The 21,404-nt window shown below is 36.9% G+C and overlaps 1 protein-coding gene across 5 annotated transcripts in view; it reads left to right on the top strand.

Annotated features, from left to right (window-relative positions):
* The window catches only part of DIAPH2 (diaphanous related formin 2), a 914,837-nt gene that overhangs the window by 855,356 nt on the left and 38,077 nt on the right, over nt 1-21,404 (top strand). For 3 of the 5 annotated variants that reach the window (XM_074391645.1, XM_074391644.1, XM_074391643.1), the window contains one exon: nt 10,161-10,267. The exons of the other annotated variants lie outside the window; for them this stretch is intronic. In XM_074391645.1, coding sequence (XP_074247746.1) covers nt 10,161-10,267 — 107 coding nt within the window. The remainder of the gene's footprint in view (nt 1-10,160; nt 10,268-21,404) is intronic. 5 annotated transcript variants of the gene reach the window in all.

Raw genomic sequence — 21,404 nt, 5'->3', positions numbered from 1 at the left:
AATATCCTCTCCCAACTCAGGTTGCATTCAGTTAAACCAGATCTTTCTGTAAAATAGAAAGGAGAATAGCTAATGCTATCAGTATTTCACAGCTTTATTTTAACTACCCTTCTCTGCTTACTTTCTGGGTTGTGAGGGGATGGAACATTTTACTGAGGAGCCAGGTGAATGAAAGAAGAAATGCCGACCAAGGGGTCTTTGGTGAGAGGACCTACTTGGGCCTCTACACTAGGGACTTGGGAGTTGCATGAGGACCCTGTATATCCACAGAGGAAATTCACTTTTAATTTCCTCCAAGAAAGCGAACAATTAAAAATAATGCCTAATATGTTTTCAAAAAAGACTTTTTTGGAAAGTCAAAGAAAAACCTTGTTAACCTACATTTTAATGTAAACATAGAAGGTGATTTTAAAAAGCCATCGAGGAGGCAGGGGAGGAGTGTGGAAAACTAGATTGTAGGCTACCTACTTTAAAATGTTGTCTGGTAACACCAAAGTAGGCAGCCAAAGCCTGGCTTCCGGTTTGTACAGCTGTCAATGATGATAAACAATATTACCGAAAGTTCATGATTGTAGTCTGCATGAATTTGAAAACAAAAATTGGCAGTGGCCAGGCGTGATGGCTCATGCCTGTAATCCCAGCACTTTGGGAGACAGAGGAGGGCGGATCACCTGAGGTCAGGAGTTCGAGACCAGCCTGGCCAACACGGTGATACCCCATCTCTGCTAAAACTACAAAAATTAGCGGGTGTGGTGGTGGGCACCTGTAATCCCAGCTACTCGGGAGGCTGAGATGGGAGAATCACTTGAACACGGGAGGCAAAGGTTGTAGTAAGCTGAAATTGCACCATTGCGCTCCAGCCAGGGTGACAAGAGCAAGACTCCATCTCAAAAAATATTAATAATAAAATAAAATAAAAAATTAAATTTCCACTGTTATGATTCAGTAAAGCAGGGATGTTATAGTTGGTTGTTTTCTTTTTCTTTTTTTTTTTTTTTCGTCTGTAATTTGTTTAATACAATGACGATTTTTTAGGAGGCTCTAGGAAGATAGGTCACTCTGATTATTCCCAAAGTATGAAGTCTCCCATACTGGCTATTTACATCTAACTTAATTCATAAGGTTTTAAGAAATCTCTTTTTTGCCTTCTCCTTATTCACCACACTGGCATTGTGAAGGTGAGGTCCAAAAAATGATACCTCGAAGTCTGGGAAGTTGGTCAACCTTTCCATAGTTGTGTGGGAAACGTTTCTGACTTTGTGATTTGTGAAAGTAGCAGCGACTCAGCTAGGGATCGTGGCAAGAGCATAGACTTAGATCAGAAGACTCATTTTAGTTGCTAACTGTGGATATTGATCTGATCACTAAGACTCTGCACACCTTAGGAGTCTCCCCTTGCATGAAATGAAGTAGATGAACGACATGATCTTCTTATTGTCTCCCAAGTTTTACAACTTAAACATCAGACCTAACACCATAAAAACCCTAGAAGAAAATCTAGGCAAAACCATTCAAGACATAGGTGTAGGCAAGGACTTCATGACCAAAACACCAAAAGCAATGGTCATTTTTTTTTTTTTTTACAACTCATAACACTTTATTTTTACTTTGTACAAAATACAAAAATGCAAATCCAAGGAGTACAGACCAGTAGTGGCAGGCACACTGTACAACAGCAACCTTGTCTAGCAAGACAGGAGTTTTTTAAACTTTTAGTGAATACATGCATTACATAAAACAAACAAAAACACAAAGAGCCTAGAGATTTCACTGTTTCTCCCCCCAAAATAATGCTTACCATCAAGACGTTGGATGGAGGTGGGGTAAAAGCATTTAAAAGGCAAATCATATTTTTTTCATAAAAAAGTAAAAGCTACCATAAAACCTTTTTTTTTTGGTCACACTAATTAAATTTCTTCCGAAAAGCCACACATATAGACAAAACAAAACGAAAATTCCTGAACTGGGCAAACAGCAAATACTCAAGAGGGTTGTTAACCTAGGTAACAGTTCAGTAGTTTAAAGAATCTTTTAGACATTTGGAAGCCTCTCCATTCATTCCTCAGTATACTCAATGATTTTGAGTATACTCAATTCCTATTCTCAATGATTTTGAGTATAGGAATTAAGAAAACCGCTTAAGGGGAAAAAAGTTCCATTCATTTCTTGATGGAATACTTGTTGAGCTATGTACCATGTTCCATAAAAAGAAAGAAGCTAGATATCTTAACCCTACTAAGTTGTTTATACATCTTAACCCTACTAAGTTGTTTATACATCTTAACCCTACTAAGTTGTTTATACATCTTAACCCTACTAAGTTGTTTAGTGAAAAGAACATGAGAAGTTCATATGAAAAGTCAGGAAGTCAACATAGGAAAAAAACAGATAAACTAATAAAGTGACTAAGTAAGTAATACAGATTCCATTAAGTACTGGACTTCCAAATGAATAGAATCATATTATTCAGGGCTAAACTGTATTTGAGAATACCTACTCTTAGGAATTGGTTTTTATGCTCTGGAATCATCACCTCCAAATTCAGCATTTAATTCATTTCACTCTTCACTCATTACTCTTTTCTTTTTGAATATACACTTTTTTTAAACTATAAGATAAACCAAAAATAAATGGTTAGGTGGATAGCTGGAGTTTGCTTGTTTATTTTAATAATAGTATAAATCCATATAGAAAAGCAGTATGTGTTCCTATATGAACAACCCAAAAGAAAAATAACTTTTAAGTCACAGAATTTTGAAGGTCTGCAAATAGTTTTTGACTTAATTATTACTACGTCTATTAGTTTGCTAGGGCAGTTACAACAAATACCATAGACTTGGCGGCTTAAGCTACAGAAATTAATTTTCTCAAAATTCTGGAGGCTAGAAGTCCAAAGTCAAAGAGTCAGCAGGTTTAGTTTCTTCTGAGGCCTCTGCCCTTGGCCCTTTTACCATGTCCCTCTGTCTTTATGGTCTGTGTACAAAGGGCAAAGATCAGATTTAATGTAGTTACCACTTTAAAGGCCCTATCTCTACGTACTGTTACATTCCAAGGCACTGCACATTAGGGCTTCAACATACGAATTTGGGGAAAACACAGTTCAGCCCGGAATACTGCATTTATCTTTAGCGCAAGGAACAAGGATTTATATTATTCTACTGCTGTTTTCTGTGCTGAATGTGTTTTTGACTTTGATTGTACAATTTGCCTTACACATGCATCGGCTTATCAGTGTGCCAACGATGCGAAATGAGTTGCTTCAAAATACACCCTAATTAAGATAATTAAATATTCACAACATTTTTATAGCATTTGATTTTTTTTTCTTGTTAAACCTAACAGAGAATTGGATGTTGTTCACATATCACAGATAAGCCAATAAACCAGACATTTTGCCATACTCTGTATTGATAAGAATGTCTTTGGCATGAAAATGATACATTTTATTGCCGTTAGCTTCTAATAGTCCCTTAATTACAAACACAATGGATGCTTTAGTAGGGATATTATATATCAGCAGTTGTTTAAACCTGAAGTAGACATGATAAGAGGGAAATCTATTCAGGTCCAATGTAGCCCAATGCTGAAAGACAAAATCGCAGCTTTTGACATTTTACCAAATTATTGATTCTGTTCTCTGGCTGGCTTTTAAAAACTTTATGCAATTAGTAGGTTAAAACAAACAAAAAAAGAAAACGGCTGGGAAAGCATAAAGTCACAAAAGTTTTTTTAAAAAGTATGAGAAAGCATAAGGCCTAACTCAAATGATAAGCAGCAGATTTTATGGCAATGGTGCCAGCCAGCCGGGGTTTGTATCTTGACTCTTCCTCCTTAATAACTCACTGTCAAGCTTGATGTGATAATAAAATAATTCATGTAAAGCACTCACCACATGCCTGGCTTATACTAAACTCAACAATTTCTAGTTATATGCATAGACGGACATACACTAGTATATGGGTATATATGTATATGTGCCTTGTACATGCATATGTCTATATTAATGCATGTGGGTATGTATTCATATACATAACATGTATACATATTCACATTCATTTTCATAACCTTCAGCCTCCGTTTGTTACACTTCTACAGTGCATGTAATTCAACTAACAGCTGGTCCTGCTGTCATGATTGCTAAATTAGCAAAAACCTAGTCAGCCAGAGAAACCAGCCTCAGATGGTACATCTTTCTCTAAGCAGACATTAGTGGACTAGAGCGTACTGGCTTTGCAACTTACAGTTATTTAGCTTAGGCAAATTATTTGACCTCTCTGTGCCTCATTTTCCTCATCTATAAAATGATGGTAATCAGATACCTATTTCCTAAGGTTATGAAGAATAAGCTTATTTAAATTTGTTATGTGCTTAGATTAGTTCCAGGTACAAAGTAAGTGATAGCACTTACTTTACGTGTGTACTACATGAATAAAAGGAAATAATGCCTGGTGTCTGAACACTGACCCATAAACTAGGCTCTTCTACACAGATCTTCCAGACTAAGAGCCACTGTAAACCTAATAATAGACGTCTCTCGGCAAGGCAGCTGTAGGTCTTCCGTGTTAGTGTTGGGTTTTCTCAGCAGACCGAGTATTAGGCTTTCGCCAAGGGTTTCCTGAAGGTTTAAAAAAAACAGACTGGTGGGACATTGGGTATGTATGTTTCTCTGGTGGCTTACAATCCGTGTTTCTAGTGTCTGCATCATTAATATATTTCTCTTTCTGGGTTTAAACTCTGTGGTTACTCATCTGTGTCTGTTTTGACTTAAATGAATCACTGGAAGAAAGAATATGGGTCTCATTGAGTTCTATTGCTTCTTTATTGCAGTAACTTTAGTGCCCACAAGGAAATAGTTGCATGCCCATTGGCTGCAAACTAGGTCTGCATTCTTCAGGAAGGAAGTTACACAGCAATCTTTAAGAAATGCAGTCTTCTTTTACCTTCAACTTTGTGTCTTATTTCACTCTACGGTATTTAAGTGAAGGAGATAAGAAGAAAGAGCTAGCTGCAAAGGTCAGAGCTGAAATATTTTTACAGAGACATCATTATAATGCACGTGATGGACTGTCGTTCTAAATAGGGTAAGAGAAAACTTGAAGAAAATTAGAAACAGAGATGAAGAAAAGGATGTCAGATAAAAATCAGGGAAATCAATGTCAGTGTAGAAAAAGGATAGTAAGGTGGAAAAGGAACTTTTAAATGAAAAGAATGAAAAAAGATGATTTTATATTGATTTTAAATAAAACTCCATGCCAAAGCCTTTTGTAAATAATAAGGTTATAGGTGATTGTAGAGGATAGTTATGTTTGTTTAGCAAAAACTTCGTTAATGAAATAGCTAAGAAGAAAAATCTTACCAGGTTTTACATATGAGTCCACTGTGTTTATTACCGTAATTTTTATTATAAACTTACCCTAAAATAGGTCTTTTAGGCACCGACAGTAATAGCGCCAATTGCAGTTACTCTACCATTCTGCCACAGACCGGGGAACATTCTTATGAGGACTTCAGCATTAGGTGGCACATTTTAGGGCACAACACTTCAGCCAAAACTTCAATAGAGAAGCAATTTCAGTGAGTCATTCATGTTCCTAAATCTTTTGGCTGTGGCTTCAAGATCTCTCTTCTGTTCCCAGTGGGAATTATGGTAGAGAGATGCAGTTAATTGCCTGTGGGTTTTATAACTGTCCCCTTCCCTGCAGCCAGAATCATCACGGAATTAAACATGCACAGAGATTATAAAGGGATTCTCTGTTAGGTGAACTGAGAAACTTAGGTTAGACCCTTGGAAGAATTCATTGCACTGGATATAGAGTGTCTACTGAGTAAAAGGATCTCCTCTGTTAAGTTGTTCATTATTCATTTATTTATTCATTCAATAAAAATGTATTGAGTGCTGTCTGAGTTTCCTAGAGCTGCTGTAATATGTTACCACAAACTGTGTGACTTAAAACAACAGAAATTTATTCTCTCACATTTCTGGAGGCTAGAAGTTTAAAATCAAGTTGTCAGCAGGCTTGGTTTCTTCTGGGGGCTCTGAGGGAGAATCTGTTCCACGTCTCTCTCCTCTCTCCTCTCTTCTGTTCGTTCCCAGCAAACCTTGGCATTCCTTGCATTCTAATTTCTGCCCCCGTTATCACATGGCCTTCTTCCCTCTGTGTATCCCTGTGTCTCCAAATCTCTCTCCCCTAATAAGGATGCCAGTCACTGGATTAAACTTATTTCCAAATATGGCTACATTCACAGGTAACAGGGGTCAGGACTTCAACATATACTTTGGGGTGACACAATTCAACTCAAAACAGGTACCTTTTTTGTAGCAAATACAATCCTAAATGCTGGGGATAGAAAGATTAATAACATGTAGTCCCTGAACTCAAAGACTTCATTCATATGGGGGTAGACATAAATATACAATTATAATATACTGTCATAAATATTCAATTATATGTCTCAACAAAATGCTATGGAAACACAGAAAAAAAAAAGGGCAAGTAACATTGTCTCAGGAAACGTGAAACGTTTCACTATGAAGCTGTCTTTTGAGTTATAGGGTAAAGGATATTGGAATTCGTGGATGAATTCATAGTTGTGAGTGTGCAAAGGGCATCCCAGAGGAATGCAAAAATATGTATGAAAACATGGTATCATGAAAAGACTTTGTGTCTCTCAAGATAGGAAAGGAGTTGGTGTAACTGGAGTCTAGGGTTAGTTGTAGGGAGAGGCGGAATACATAGAAGAGAATCAACAGAAGATGGTAGATAGCAGAGGGTCTTCAATTTCATCTCAAAGAATTGGGGCTTTATAACATACAATGCATCTACCAAGATTCTTGGGGATATTTTTTAATCCTAAAAGTTACAATAAATATATTTAAGTAGTATTCTAAAATGAAGTGAAACAGTAGTTAATAAAGCATCTTGCAGATTTGGAAAGGCCATTTGATTTTGAGAGAATTATTTGAATTATAGAATAATTTTAAGGAAATGCTTTTTAATTTATCTTTAGGATGCATAAGAGCTCAAAATAACTTAACAAGATTCAGTCATCCAAACCATTGCCTAGTAAGGGTCCTTAAGGATCCATTCGTAATAAACAAATACAGCTAAATTATAGTTGGCATATCAGTTGTATGTAAATTGAAGCTTATAAAGTACTTGAGGGGATTTGAAAAGTTTGTTCTCTTAAGCATTTTAAATATTACTCATAGAATATTGGTTATACTATTTGTTATCTATGGGAAGGGATTTGCTAAACCAAGGTAAATGTCAGTGCTAGTTCCTAGACAACTATGATGAATTCTGAATTGGTCACTTTTTATTTATTCAACAAATATATATTACTTAACATCTGTGAACTAGATTATGTCCTAAGTAGCAGGAATTCAAAGATACGACACGGGCACATTCATGTCCTCTTATAACTCAGTCTAGTTGGGGAGACTAAGACGAAAACAAAGAAACACATCATAGTTTGTTGAGTTAGATCATGGTGGTGTATACAGGGTGCTTGGGTGAATGCAGTGGAAGATCCAGCTCTTTGTTGAAGAAGGCTTTATATTTAGCTTGTGAACTTTGAAGGATAAAAAGTGGTTTTCCTAGGGGACAAAGAAGCTGGACAGTGTAGTGAGTATCCTAGGAATCGGGCACAATGCTTTAAAAAGTCAGGAGAAATAAAGGCTAAGCCAAAGTCCCAGAACTGCAAAAAATTAAGGACGTGTGATTTTGGTAAGGATGAGAGGAGGCAAGGTAGGAGATGAGGCTGGGGGGTTAGCCAGCAGCCAATAAGCGGTCTGATACAAAGGAGTTAGAACTTTTATATCATATAGGATCCACTGATTTAAGCAGAAAAGGGCCACGATTAAAGTTGGGTTTTAGAAAGAGACCTCTGGGAACAATTTGGAAGAAGAAACTGGAGCAGTGGTTTTCCTTTTTTTAATTTTTTTTTTCAATTGCGTTTTAGGTTTGGGGATAAATGTGAAGAACATGCAAGATTGTTGCATAGGCATACACATGCCTTCCTCCCCAACACCTGTATCTGGCGTTTCTCCCCATGCTCTCTCTCCCCAACTCCCCAGCCCCGCTGTCCCTCCCCTGTTTCCCCCCAACAGACCCCAGTGTGTGATGCTCCCCTCCCTGTGTCCATGTGTTCTCGTTGTTCAACACCCACCTGAGTGAGAACATGCGGTGTTTGATTTTCTGTTTTTGTGTCAGTTTGCTGAGAGTGATGGTTTCAAACACTTCTTTTTTTGTTGTTGTTAATGCAGAGAAAACTTTTCTAAAGAAAATCTTACATCTAACCATGATAGATAAGAGTAATACTTCATTCGAATAAATATTATGCATTCAAATGTATAACATTTACTATGAGGCCAATGAAAACAGGTTACTTCAAAGTCAACACTGTCAAATGGGAGGTTGTAGATTAGAGCTCCTGTGTTATATTAGACTCAGTATCAAAATTATAGCTGTCCAGACTTAGGAATTATGATGATTCAACTATTTTTCAACTTTACTATGGTGCGAAAGCACTATGCATTCAAGTAGAAATTGTATATCTCTTATGCTGGGTGGCAACAGCTACACATTTTCAACTTCTGTTGGATTTATCAGAATGTAACCCCATTGTAAGTCAAGGAGCATCTGTATTTATTACTGTACCGTATTGAGACAATTCTGATTTTCCGCAATAAGTTGTAAATATTAACAGTTCAAACGACTCTCCCTGTCATGTCATGGAACTCGTCAGTTGCCTTGATCTAGAAATGTGAAAAACGCTGACAGTGGATAAAAAAATTCCTAACAAGAGTCACTGTAGCTCACATTCTTTACTGTAAATATAGGCATTCAAAACTTTTTTTAAATGATAAAAGCATTCATACTGTAGTCTTACATGTCTATTTTATGTGTTCACTTTTTGTTTCCATGTACGTGGTAGACATGGTAAACATCTGTTGAATTTAAATGATCAAAAACAAAGATTTAACCAAAAAAAAAAAATAGACTTATTATAAAACCATGAAGATTCAAAGTCAAAAGTAGCTATAATCTCTAGCAAGGCAGATGTTCACTGGCATTTGGCCTCTGGTTCAACTTCCAACCCCAATTTATATAATCCTGACCTACCAAAAATTGGGATGGATATTACTTCATGGAAAAAGACATCATGCTTTAAGAAAGAAGAGACATATAAACTTGTATGGGGGTTTGACGATTGTATGGGGTTAGAGGGTTGATAAACTTGTATGGGGTTAAAGGATTGATGTCTCTCTCTCGTTCCATTAGAAATTGCTGTTAAGAAGGGTTGGGAACAAACCTCTTCCAATCCTACCCACATCTCAAGGCCTAGATCAGATTTCACTGCCTCTGTGTGAAAAACACTGGTATCTCAACACTTCCTGAAGGTGACCCATATGCCAGGACCAGCACTAGGTCCAGAGATGCAGACATTAAAAAGATCCCTGCCATCTCTCATCTATATTTCTAGCATCTGGTTTTACTCATTTGCCATTTGATCATTTTCTGTCTGTATACAAGACTTTAAGTCCCATGAGAGCAAAGTTTCTGTAAGTTTAATTCAACCTACTTTTCTTGGCCATAAGCTTTGTGGCAGGTACCACGTTAGGTGTTAAGAAACACAAAGATGGCCGGGCGCGGTGGCTCAAGCCTGTAATCCCAGCACTTTGGGAGGCCGAGGCGGGTGGATCACAAGGTCGAGAGATCGAGACCAACCTGGTCAACATGGTGAAACCCCGTCTCTACTAAAAATAGAAAAAATTAGCTGGGCATGGTGGTGCGTGCCTGTAATCCCAGCTACTCAGGAGGCTGAGGCAGGAGAATTGCCTGAGCCCAGGAGGCGGAGGTTGCGGTGAGCCGAGATCGTGCCATTGCACTCCAGCCTGGGTAACAAGGGCGAAACTCCGTCTCAAAAAAAAAAAAAAGAAACACAAAGATATAGAATACAAATCCTCCAGTAGCATGCAGTCTACCATGTATAAACCTCAGATGGCTATTACCACATACCCCTCAACAGCCAGTTAGCTGAGAGTAAACTGCAAATTCTTTCATGCACTGACCAGATTTAAAAACATTTTACATTAATATGAATGTTCTTTTTCAAAATGTGTCTTTTTGTTTTTTCTTTTCTTTTTTTTTTTTGAGATGGAGTTTTGCTCTTGTCACCCAGACTAGAGTGCAATGGCACAATATTGGATCACTGCAATCTCCACCTCCCGGGTACAAGCTATTCTTCTGCCTCAGCTTCTCAGGTAACTGAAATTACAGGCACCCACCACCATGCCTGGCTAATTTTTGTTATTTTTAGTAGAAATGGGGTTTCGCCATGTTGGCCAGGCTGATCTCAAACTCCTGACCTTCGATGATCTGCCCACCTTGGCCTCCCAAAGTGCTGGGGTTACAGGCATGAGCCACATTGCCCTGCTCAAATGTGTCATTTTAGATTTCACTTTCTTCTTGAGGCCACGATGATGCCCCATGGGAAATCCTTAGGTCCAACTCCAATTATACTGTATATCCTCCAATGGACCATTACATTTATAAGAATTTTAATATGCCAGCCATTACAAGTCCTTCCTATTGTGAATGTAGTTTGCTGATTTTCACACATTACCATGTATTTCAGCATTCCCTATAGTTATCTGAAGCATCTGGGGGAAGTGGGAGAGAACCTTTAAGTTTTCTGTTTCTGAGACTATTTTGTTGTTATTGGATATCGCTTTTACCCCCTCCCTTTAGTGCTTATCACTAGGTATCTGCCATATTTAATGATGTGTGTCATTTCGTTTAGTATCACTGACTTGGATCGATTCCTCTTCCAGGTTTCTGTACTGACTTGATACATGTATTTGTTTTGCTTTGAAAGAAAAATCAACAATTGAATTGCCAGTGATAGACATACCAGTAGGACTATTGTTAATGGCTGTGTAGAGATCATTTCTCTTCCTTTAACATCTGTGAATTATCATCCACTGTGATGCCACTATGATGCATTTAAAAATGCAACTCAAAAACAGTAGTCTATTGATGAACAGGTGACTGCCGCCTGTGATGTGTTTTCAGCTGTTGGCTTTTCTAAGTAATTACTTGTCAGAAAGAAAGGGAAAAAGGATGTTTGTTGACTATCTGTCTTTTAAATTGCCCAGAACCTGTCCGGCATCACTAATCACAATACTAAGTGACTTTTTACTTTACTAGGCATTAAACTTGTGCTGCTTAACCTTTGAGCATCAAACAGGCCTTTCCCTGGCACCCTGCTGTATCTTTAGCACAAAACTCCTGAATCACTATCCATGTGGAAGATCTGCCTTGCCTTAGAGTTACTCTGACATTTGCTAAGGCTTCCCATTGGACCCTGCAGACATTTCCAGATCATGACAGTGTCATTTGATATTTTGGTTTTAAACATCATCAGAGTGGCTTGTGCTGAAGAACCTGAACTAAAAAGAAAATGGTAAAATTGTTAAGATGGCATTGGAAACATTTTTATTTTTACTATGGATATAGGCATAAAACCATGAATATTTTTTCAAAGGATCACGGTAGGAAATACAGAGCCAACAGTAGAATATATGAAATTAGCCCATTTGAAAGAGGGTCTATCTGTTCATAAGCCTTGCACTTAAGAAAGCCAATTATGATAAAACTGTGTAGTTACCTGGTAAACTATTGTTTACAAACTATTTTAATTTTATAATACCTTATTTGAACCTCACAAGAAATGTGCAAACATAGTAAGACAGAGTTACTCTCCTCATTTTGCAGGCGAGGAGACTGAGAATTAGAAAGGCCATGTAACTTACTCCTAATTTCCTGGCTTGCATGAGGCTGAGCCAGAATTTGAGCCTGAAGCTTCTGAGTCCAAATTTGGTGTTCTCTCCACCATATCATGCTGCTTCCATTTACAATATGGAATTTGGCCATATTCAGGAATTGTAATTGACAAAAGTATTTGTAGTTCAATGCGTATTTGTCTAGGCTATAGATGAGGAGAATGCTAAGGTTACTACCTACTCCAACACAACCATTTTGTGGTACAAATGAACAAAGTCACCCGCCAAATCTAAGTATGGTTGACTTGCACAAATTAACTTTGTGTTGGGCAAAAATAAAAAGCCCTCAGAATACTATTTCCTTTATGTAGTAACATAGCTACAGCAGAATTTAACCGTCTTCATTATTTTCTGTTGAAATGTCCACAGGAAAATTAGAATTCTGCTAAGTGATTTTTTTTGGTATTTATAATAAGCCCTCATACAATTGAGGCATATCTGAGAAGACTATGCCTTCTCAGGCATAGTCTTTATTTTATTTATCTTACACTCTGAAAAGGGAGTGTTATAAAAATTAATAAGGCTTCCTAGAGTAGGAAATAAAAATTTAAAAATGAAGTAATGATAAACATTCAGCTCTTTAAATATATAAGAGGCATATAGAATTACAAATCAACCTGGGGCGACCAGTTGGAGGGAATGAATGATGACAGTGAAAGTAGACGCATTTTAGGATGTTTGGCAGATTAATCCTTCAGTTTTATCCCTTCAGAGGTATGAGAGGTCAGTAGCATATCTAAATGTAGGCTTATGTTATTTACTTTTCGTCATCACTGTGAGGAAGGGTGAGATTTTTATAAAAAGAAACAACTATCACAGCATGGAACTTGCTTTTTTTTTTAATTGGCAGATAATTTTACACTTATTTCTATTTCAACTCCCAATATTATCACTTTAATTACTCTGAGAAAGTAGTTACTGTTAATGAAAAAAATTAAGGAAACTGCAGTAGGAGAGTTTGCAGTTTACACTCAGCTGTTCAGAGTACACTGAAAGTGAAATGCTAAGCTGCCAGTGAGCTCTGGTGAGGCTCCTGAGTGGGCCGAGAAGTGGCAGATGAGCTTCGTGTGGATGCGGTAATGCATTTAGGGAAAAATGAAAGTGAAAGAAGCTAGGTTGCATTCACAGGCTGGCAGGCTCTGACTTCTCCGTTCCAAACTTGAAAAAGGGATCCAGGAGTGACTGACTGGTAACCATTCTGTAAAAAAAATTAGCTCAGGAAGGTGCTGTAATCGCAATGGTCCACATTCTGCCGGTCAGTCTCAGGAAAGAGATTGGCAGCCTAAGAGATTCTGCTTCCTTAGTACAAGATTAGGGTCCTCCAGACAGGATGAATTATTGCAAGTAATTCTGATTGCTGCTGCTGTTTAAAAAGAGGCTGCTGCATTAGGCTAGAGAAGGCTCTTTGTAATGAAATAAAAAAGGGTGAAAATTCCCTGTTATGAAAGACCAAAACAATTAGTGCTCTTCTCTTGGAAAACATAATAGTTGAGTGGGAAGCTTCAGACAACTGCCTGGCCCTTCCACTCCTTTTGCCATGTGAGGACACAGTGTTCATCCATTCTACAATGTGAGGATGCAGAGGCTATGCTGAGTTTTTGAAATCAAAAATCATAAACGATTTGGATAGGAGCATGTTGAAACTCAGGGGAACCTTAATCTATTCGGGCTGCTGTATGTGAGACTGAGTAATTAGTAAACAGAAATTTATTCCTTACAATTCTAGAGGCTGGGAAGTCCAAGATCAAGGTGTTGTCAGATTTAATGTCTGATAAAAGTTTGCTCTCTACTGCCAAGATGGCACTTCTAGCTCTATCCTCTATCCTCACATTGTGGAATGGACAAACACTGTATCCTCACATAGCAAAAGGAGTAGAAGGGCCAGGAAGCTCTCTAAGGCCCCTTTTATAAGGACATTAATCCCATTCATGAGGGTAGAACCTTTATGACTTAATCACTTCTCCAAAGGTGCCACTGCTTAATACAGCTACAATAAGAATTAAGTTTCAACATAAATTTTAGAGGAACACAAAACACTCAAACCATAGTAAAGGGTATCTTTGCAGCATTGCAGAAACAAATGGGGAAGGGGAAATACTATACACGACTTAAAGAATAACTTAAGCCGGGCGCGGTGGCTCAAGCCTGTAATCCCAGCGCTTTGGGAGGCCGAGGCCGGTGGATCACGAGGTCAAGAGATCGAGACCATCCTGGTCAACATGGTGAAACCCCGTCTCTACTAAAAATACAAAAAAATTAGCTGGGCATGGTGGCGCGTGCCTGTAATCCCAGCTACTCGGGAGGCTGAGGCAGGAGAATTGCCTGAACCCAGGAGGCGGAGGTTGCAGTGAGCCGAGATCGCGCCATTGCACTCCAGCCTGGGTAACAAGAGCGAAACTCCGTCTCAAAAAAAAAAAAAAAGAATAACTTATCCTGGAAGTTCTAAAGAAATAACATGTTTTAGAAAGTAAAGTGATTCAGGTCAACTCATGCACCATAGACATATGGTTGCTTTGTAAGAGAAACAAAGCATCCCTTGGTGGCTCCCACCAAAAATAGAATCACAAGGCTAAATAGATCATGAATTTGGTATTCTTCATGGTTTTAATTTTAAAAAATTTTTTTGGCTGGGGGCGGTAGCTCACGCCTATAATCCAAGCACTTTGGGAGGCCGAGGCAGGTGGATCACGGGGTCAAGAGATCGAGACCATCCAGGTCAACATGGTGAAACCCCGTCTCTACTAAAAATACAAAAATTAGCTGGGCATGGTGGCACACGCCTGTAGTCCCAGCTACTCGGGAGGCTGAGGCAAGAGAATTGCTTGAACCCAGGAGGCGGAGGGTGCAGTGAGCCGAGATCGCGCCATTGAACTCCAGACTGAGTAACAAGAGTGAAACTCCATCTCAAAAAAAAAAAAAATGTAAATATTAGAAGGATTAGTATTGAAGATGGTAATACTGGTGATGGATTGCAAAGCTTCTTGTTCTTGTCCGACTTTGGATTCCACCTGCATTTACACAAAGTACCTTCTTGTTAAAGTCATGGACCTAGAAATCCAGGCTTAATGCTTGTGTATGCCATCTGGTATGGGGGTCAGCTTATGGACTTCGAAACTCCACCAGATGTCCACCACTGATTAACTACATGATCTTGTGCAAGCTTTTTAATTTCTTGGAGGCTTACTCTTCTCATTTGTAAAATGGTTTTATAATACCTATCCAATGGGATCCTTTGAAGATTCATTGACATAATATATGCAAGTCACTTAACACAGTGCATGGTATCCAGTAAATGCTAAGTAAATAGCAGCTCTTACTTTAGACGGAGTTTCGCTCTTGTTACCCAGGCTGGAGTGCAATGGCGCGATCTCGGCTCACCGCAACCTCCGCCTCCTGGGTTCAGGCAATTCTTCTGCCTCAGCCTCCTGAGTAGCTGGGATTACAGGCACGCACCACCACGCCCAGCTAATTTTTTTTTGTATTTTTAGTAGAGACAGGGTTTCACCATGTTGACCAGGTTGGTCTCGATCTCTCGACCTCGTGATCCACCCGCCTCGGCCTCCCAAAGTGCTGGGATGACAGGCTTGAGCCACCGCGCCCGGCCAGCTCTTACTATTGTTGTGAGCTAAGTGAGCCATGTATACAACCCTGGATTCAAAACGTTGTAATAAGTATAGTAGATAAGGTGAGCCCACATTTTCCTAATAAGACTTTTTAAAAGTGTTATGACCATTTTGAGTATAGCTAGACTTTTGGAACGGTAGATGAAAGAGTGAAATGTATAGTTATGATATTTAATTTGCTTAGTTATATATTCAAATTGCAGATGATGCAAAATAATATCTTCATGTGTAATACTTTGCTTTTCTTCCCTACTATCCCATTTTGTAAAATAATTCTGTTGAAACTCTTCACACGTATCTCCGACATCAGTGGTTCTAGAAGCACTAGAGCCAATTTTTGTGTCATCTAACAGTTTTCTGGAGGATATTATATTCATGTCCACCTAAGTTGTTAGATAGAGATACAGCACTTTAATCTGCGTTTCATAGTATCAGTGTCAGGCTTTTTCCCCAAGCCATAAATACTCATTTGCATACCTCTAGGTCCATCGGTTTTTCCATTCATCTTGCATGTGTATATTGGTGATCATCTTTGGGTATTTACTGCGTGGAAATCTTAAGTAATCTTTCAAAGGCTTGTTTACACTGGTATCTAACACTCAGTACTATGATGTCATACCCTGTAAGCAATTATTAGGTCTGTGTTAAGCTTCGTTATCTTAACTGCCTTCCCCAATTTTGTACATTTACATTCATAAGCATCTAAAACCCATATTAATTTAAGCTGTTCCAGACTAATGTGTGTTTTCCAGAGAGTACATTATTAAGAATAATTTAGAAAATGTCCCTTATAATTAAGCACTTGAATCTAAGACAGCTTCCTTTTTTTTTTTTTTTTTTTTTTTTTTTCTGAGAGATAACTGGTAGGGAGCAAGGGGAAGATACGCTTTATATTTGCAGGGATAGGAGTAGAGATTTTACTGAAATATTTATCCAATTATATGACTTTAAATCATGCAGGTTTCTTATTTTTATTCATCGTATATATGTATTAAGTGCTGGGATGATCTAAACACATAGAAGATGAAGTTTCTGCCATTATAGGAACTTTTGGACCTTAGAGAATATCCAATTCTGGAACAATCCATTGGATACTTTGTGGAAAGCATTTGCAGAGAGAAAGCTGTGAATTGCAGCCCTTGTCCTCAGCAACTGACAGCAAATTTGTCAACAAATTGAATTATGTTTATATCAGGCAGAATGTGTTTGAAGGCCCTGCACATATGTTTCACACAGGAAAAGAAAGAGGTGAAGAGAGAAATGTTACATGTAAAAAATTTTACATAGTAAATCATCACATGGAAAAATGTATTTTTCACTGGCAAGTAAAGAAATACAACAATAAAGTAACAGGTAGCAACATATGTAAGTTGTAATGGCTAGGCACTAAGTGAGAGGTATTGGAGACGCTGTTGAGAAACAACAGATACAATTTCATGGTGGTGCCATTCCATGACAATTCATGGAAATGTATACACAAAACAATGTTAAGTGAAAGAATTAGATCACGAGAGAGTATCTAAACACTGGTTGTATCTATAATAACATATGTATGTTGACATCTATTGGAAGAGGATTTGAAAGAATATAAGTAGTTTAATGTTGATTTGAATTTTCTCTCTGCAATAGTTATTTAAGTGCTTACTAATTTGAAAAGAATACAATGAAAAATGACTCCTCATCACACCCCTAAAACACATAATTCATACACACATCTTGGTAAATAGATTGTGGTAAATATGATGTTCATTGTTTGCAACGTTTCAACATTATCTATAAATCAAGGACTTAATTGAAGTTGTACGTCCCTGCTTTATCTACTGTAAGTTTGATGAAGCATTTTTTGATCACTGTTTATTACAGTAATGAGAAAAGAAGAAATCTTTTCCTCATAAATCCTGACAATCTGCATTTTAAATCCTTGCACAAGCTGAATTCTTTGTCTCCACTAAATGAATACAGAAAATGTAACCCTGTGATTCCCTTATTTATTCTGCCTCCCTACCTCTCAATAGCTCTTTCTTGACCTTTACCGGTCGGTTAATAGTTGGTATATTGAGATGTGTTTATTAAGTACAGACAGCTAAGGTTCAGATTTATATGCAGCTAACACGCTGAATGAACTAAAGAGCTACTATGTTCCACACATCTTTTCCTGGTACTCTACAAAGGGGATTTCACTTAATCTTGGTAGTAACCATCTGAAGTCTGAAATATACCTATTCTGATGTGACAAAACTAAGTATCAATTCAGTAGGCAGCTCTCTTCCAAGCCCAGGACACTCTTGTTCCATTGTGCCTTTTAAGTGGCTAGTTCCCAGTGTGTTGTGGATAATAGTACAGTTTTAAACATATGAAATACATTTGTCGGAAGCAGCATATTTCAAAGAAAGACCCTTTTTAAAAAATGAAAGTAAATGTGTTGCTTTTTTCCTCACATAAAAATTGTATATTGTTGCTATAAAATATATTTATAAGGGTGCTTGGAAATTTTGATACAAAGCAGTTCAAAATTATACAATTTGAGTGGAATCCAACCATGAAGCAAGACTCACTACTACTTTAATAATTTCAATTAAATAACAGTTAAAAGCTGATAAAACCATTTCAGGTTTTATTTAAAGGGGAGCATAATATTGGCATGCTGACCAATAACACTGGGAAATTGATGTATTATCACATGATACTACTCAAACAAGTGTAATTTTTGGAAAATAGTAAATAAAATTGAAGGGCTGTAAAATGGAAGAAGCATCAAGAGGTGATTGGTACAATAAGATACTAACTGAGAAAGTTTTCTGGCTCATCACATAACATTATGGATACTGCATTGGGGTGACTGCAATATTAGCTTCTGTATGACGGCTTAAATATTGATATTGGAAATGTGTACCGCATGATAACCAATATTTTAAGGTGGGGGCAAAATAGTTGCTGGTATGAAACTGTAAAAAGATTAACTATAAATCTGTCATGTGGAACAAAAGCAAAGAAGAGTATCTGGGAGGATAAAGGAAATGTCTTAGAAATGGGAAATGTGGCCATAATGTAATGTGATTCGTTTATATAACCCATGTATGCATAAACATTCATCTCTTTTTACTCTAGTCACACTATGTTTGTGGTTTGCATGAGTAAGAACACTAGATGAGGAGGTAATTGATCAGCAAAAGAATTATAGAGTTGAAATCAGTGAAGGGAACAGTATTTTATAGCAGAGATCCCTAATAGTAAGTGGCATAAAGAATAGATGCAAAAAAGTATAGCTTTCTTGGTGAGTTCCAAAGACCTCTATTGATGACATTTTGCTCATTTAAATTCCAGAGAATAATTGGAAACAGAGACTTTATGAGACAGAGCTTTCATTTAACTTGTTCACCTGACAGTTGGCTTTGAATGATATTTTATTACCAGTCAACCAAAATTAAAATACCCAGCTCACTGCAAAACCCTGCAGGCAGTGTCTGGAATGCTAAAACACATACCATGTATAATAAAATTAAGGTAAGGACAAAGATTGACAAAAGCAGTGACAGTGAACATTAGCATAACACCAGCAGCTTTGAGCTTCTTCCGTCAACAATGTGGACCATGATGAAATTACCACAGAGGGTAGTACAATTGGATTTTTTAACTTGCATTTATCAGAAGAGATTTTCACCTTTCAGTCTTAACTATGTCTTATACCTTTTAAAAAAGATGTGGTGTCAGACATCAAATATATACATCTAGACGTATATATATATATACACATCTATACGTATATATAAATACGTATATATATATATACGTATATATAAATACGTATATATATATATATACGTATTTATATGCATACATATAAATATGTATGCATGTGTGTATATGTATAGCCATAGCCATCCATTCATCCATCCATCCATCCATCCATCCATCCATCCCAAAGTCCGTCTCTCCAAGGTGCTAGTCCACATAATTGTGTTCATTTCTTCTCTGGTCTTTGTATAAATGTATAGTTAAGGACTTTATGGATAGTACATGATATAAATATGGTTTAGGCCCATCAAAATGCAGCTTATATGATCCAGGGAACTTTTCCTTACCAAAGAACTGAATTCCTGAATGTTGTATTATTATAAAATTACAAAAGTTGCAAACTTACTGCTATTCCCTAATGAGTTCTATAGAGTGGTTATTATATGGGATCATCAGATGATCATGGTCTGTCATTCTATTTCTTCTTTATAAACATATATTTTATCAAAGCTTAATCATATAATTATCTAATAAATGAATAATGGAATAATTATGGTTATGTGATTCATTACCTTATGTCCATTCTCTTAGTGTTATCATCTATTAAAATGAAGGATTGAACTTCAATTACATAATTTATAAATTTCCTGTCAGCTCTAAAATATATATATATTATTCGAAGGCCTTATGAACTTGCACAATAGTTTGAGTATAATCAATGGAACATAGAATTTTAGAGCTGACAGGAAATAATATAATATAGCATTATAATTATATATGTATATCAAATTTATATATATAATTATATATATATATATTAGAAGGTCTTATCATTAGAAAGCCATATGTATATGTGTATATATATGCGCATACACACATGTGTATATATATATATATATATATATATGTATTGTATTCAGTTATTCTCTGGTCTTTGTATAAATGTGTTATATATATTTTAAAGCACTTTATTAATGTGGATGAATTGAGAACTGCTGTGGTATCTAAACTCCTTTCTGCTTGACTCTATGATGAGAGATGAATGAATTTGGAAATATTTAGTCCAAGAAAAGAAAACGTATGGGGATAATCAGTCTTCAGGTCTATGATCAAATTGTGAGTAGCTTTCACTCTCTTGGTAAATGATAGACAAAGAGGGAACAAACTATATCAAATCTCAGAGTTCAGAGTGCATCCACCATGTGATAGTCCATTGGAAAATGCTCTAGAAACTGGAGATGCAAAGTATCAGTTAATCTCCTCTCTAGTGTGCTTTAAAACCAGGAAATCTAAAATGGAGGAAGCCAAGCAAGAGTGGAGTTGTTTCTCACAGTTAACAGGAAGGCGCTTTCTGTATTTACTTATATATTCATTATTTCTGAGCTATTTCTCCTAAGAGAAAACCCTTAGATCTGCCCTACGGAAGATGTACTTATCATTGGCCTTTAATGATACAGAGGTCATCATTGCTACCAAAGTTAGCTTATATGCACAAGGTTGTATGTGGTTAGTTTACGTGTATTAAAATGCAAGGACAGAATCTGATCCCTCCTCTTCCTCTGTACTAGTAAATTTATAATCTGAAAGTGTCAGAATTCAGATTATGAATTATATCTATTATTCCTTGTAACCACAGCACATTTTATAAAAATATACATAGTTTGATTCTAAATGATCATGCAGTACAAGTTCAAAACTGAGTAAGTCACAGCTGCTAGGCACAGAGACATTGGTAATCATGGGATCATCCAGCTAACATCAAGTCTCTGTTTTTTCTTTAATGTTATACAATGAAGGTAATAAGTGGCCAGTAAGAATAAAAAGCTACTCAACAAAGAACCAGTCTTAAACTTAGCTCTTGTGTTTTTTTCAAGTTTTCTCATAATATATTCAATCCCATGTAAATATTGCAAACAGCTGAATTGCACACATTAACCTAAACATGAATAAAAAATGCTGATATTTTATTTAACCTAAAAATAGTAGTTATAGATAGGCTGCTTTTATGATTATCATATGTAAAATATATCATTTTACATTGGGAATACAGGGAGGATTGTCACCGTTATTGTATAATAAGAAAATTTGGAGTACATTAAAAATACAGTAGATGATTATTGCAATATAAGGGGAAAAGTTGTTTGCTTTTGACAGTCTGTCAGATGTAGCCTAGGAAGACATATATGGTAGCTGCTTTA

The sequence above is a fragment of the Saimiri boliviensis genome, chromosome X (assembly GCF_048565385.1).
Source record: "Saimiri boliviensis isolate mSaiBol1 chromosome X, mSaiBol1.pri, whole genome shotgun sequence".
Taxonomy (NCBI): Eukaryota; Metazoa; Chordata; class Mammalia; order Primates; family Cebidae; genus Saimiri; species Saimiri boliviensis.
The sequence above is the reverse complement of the archived record's forward strand: the minus strand, read 5'-3'. Positions and strand labels throughout refer to the sequence as shown.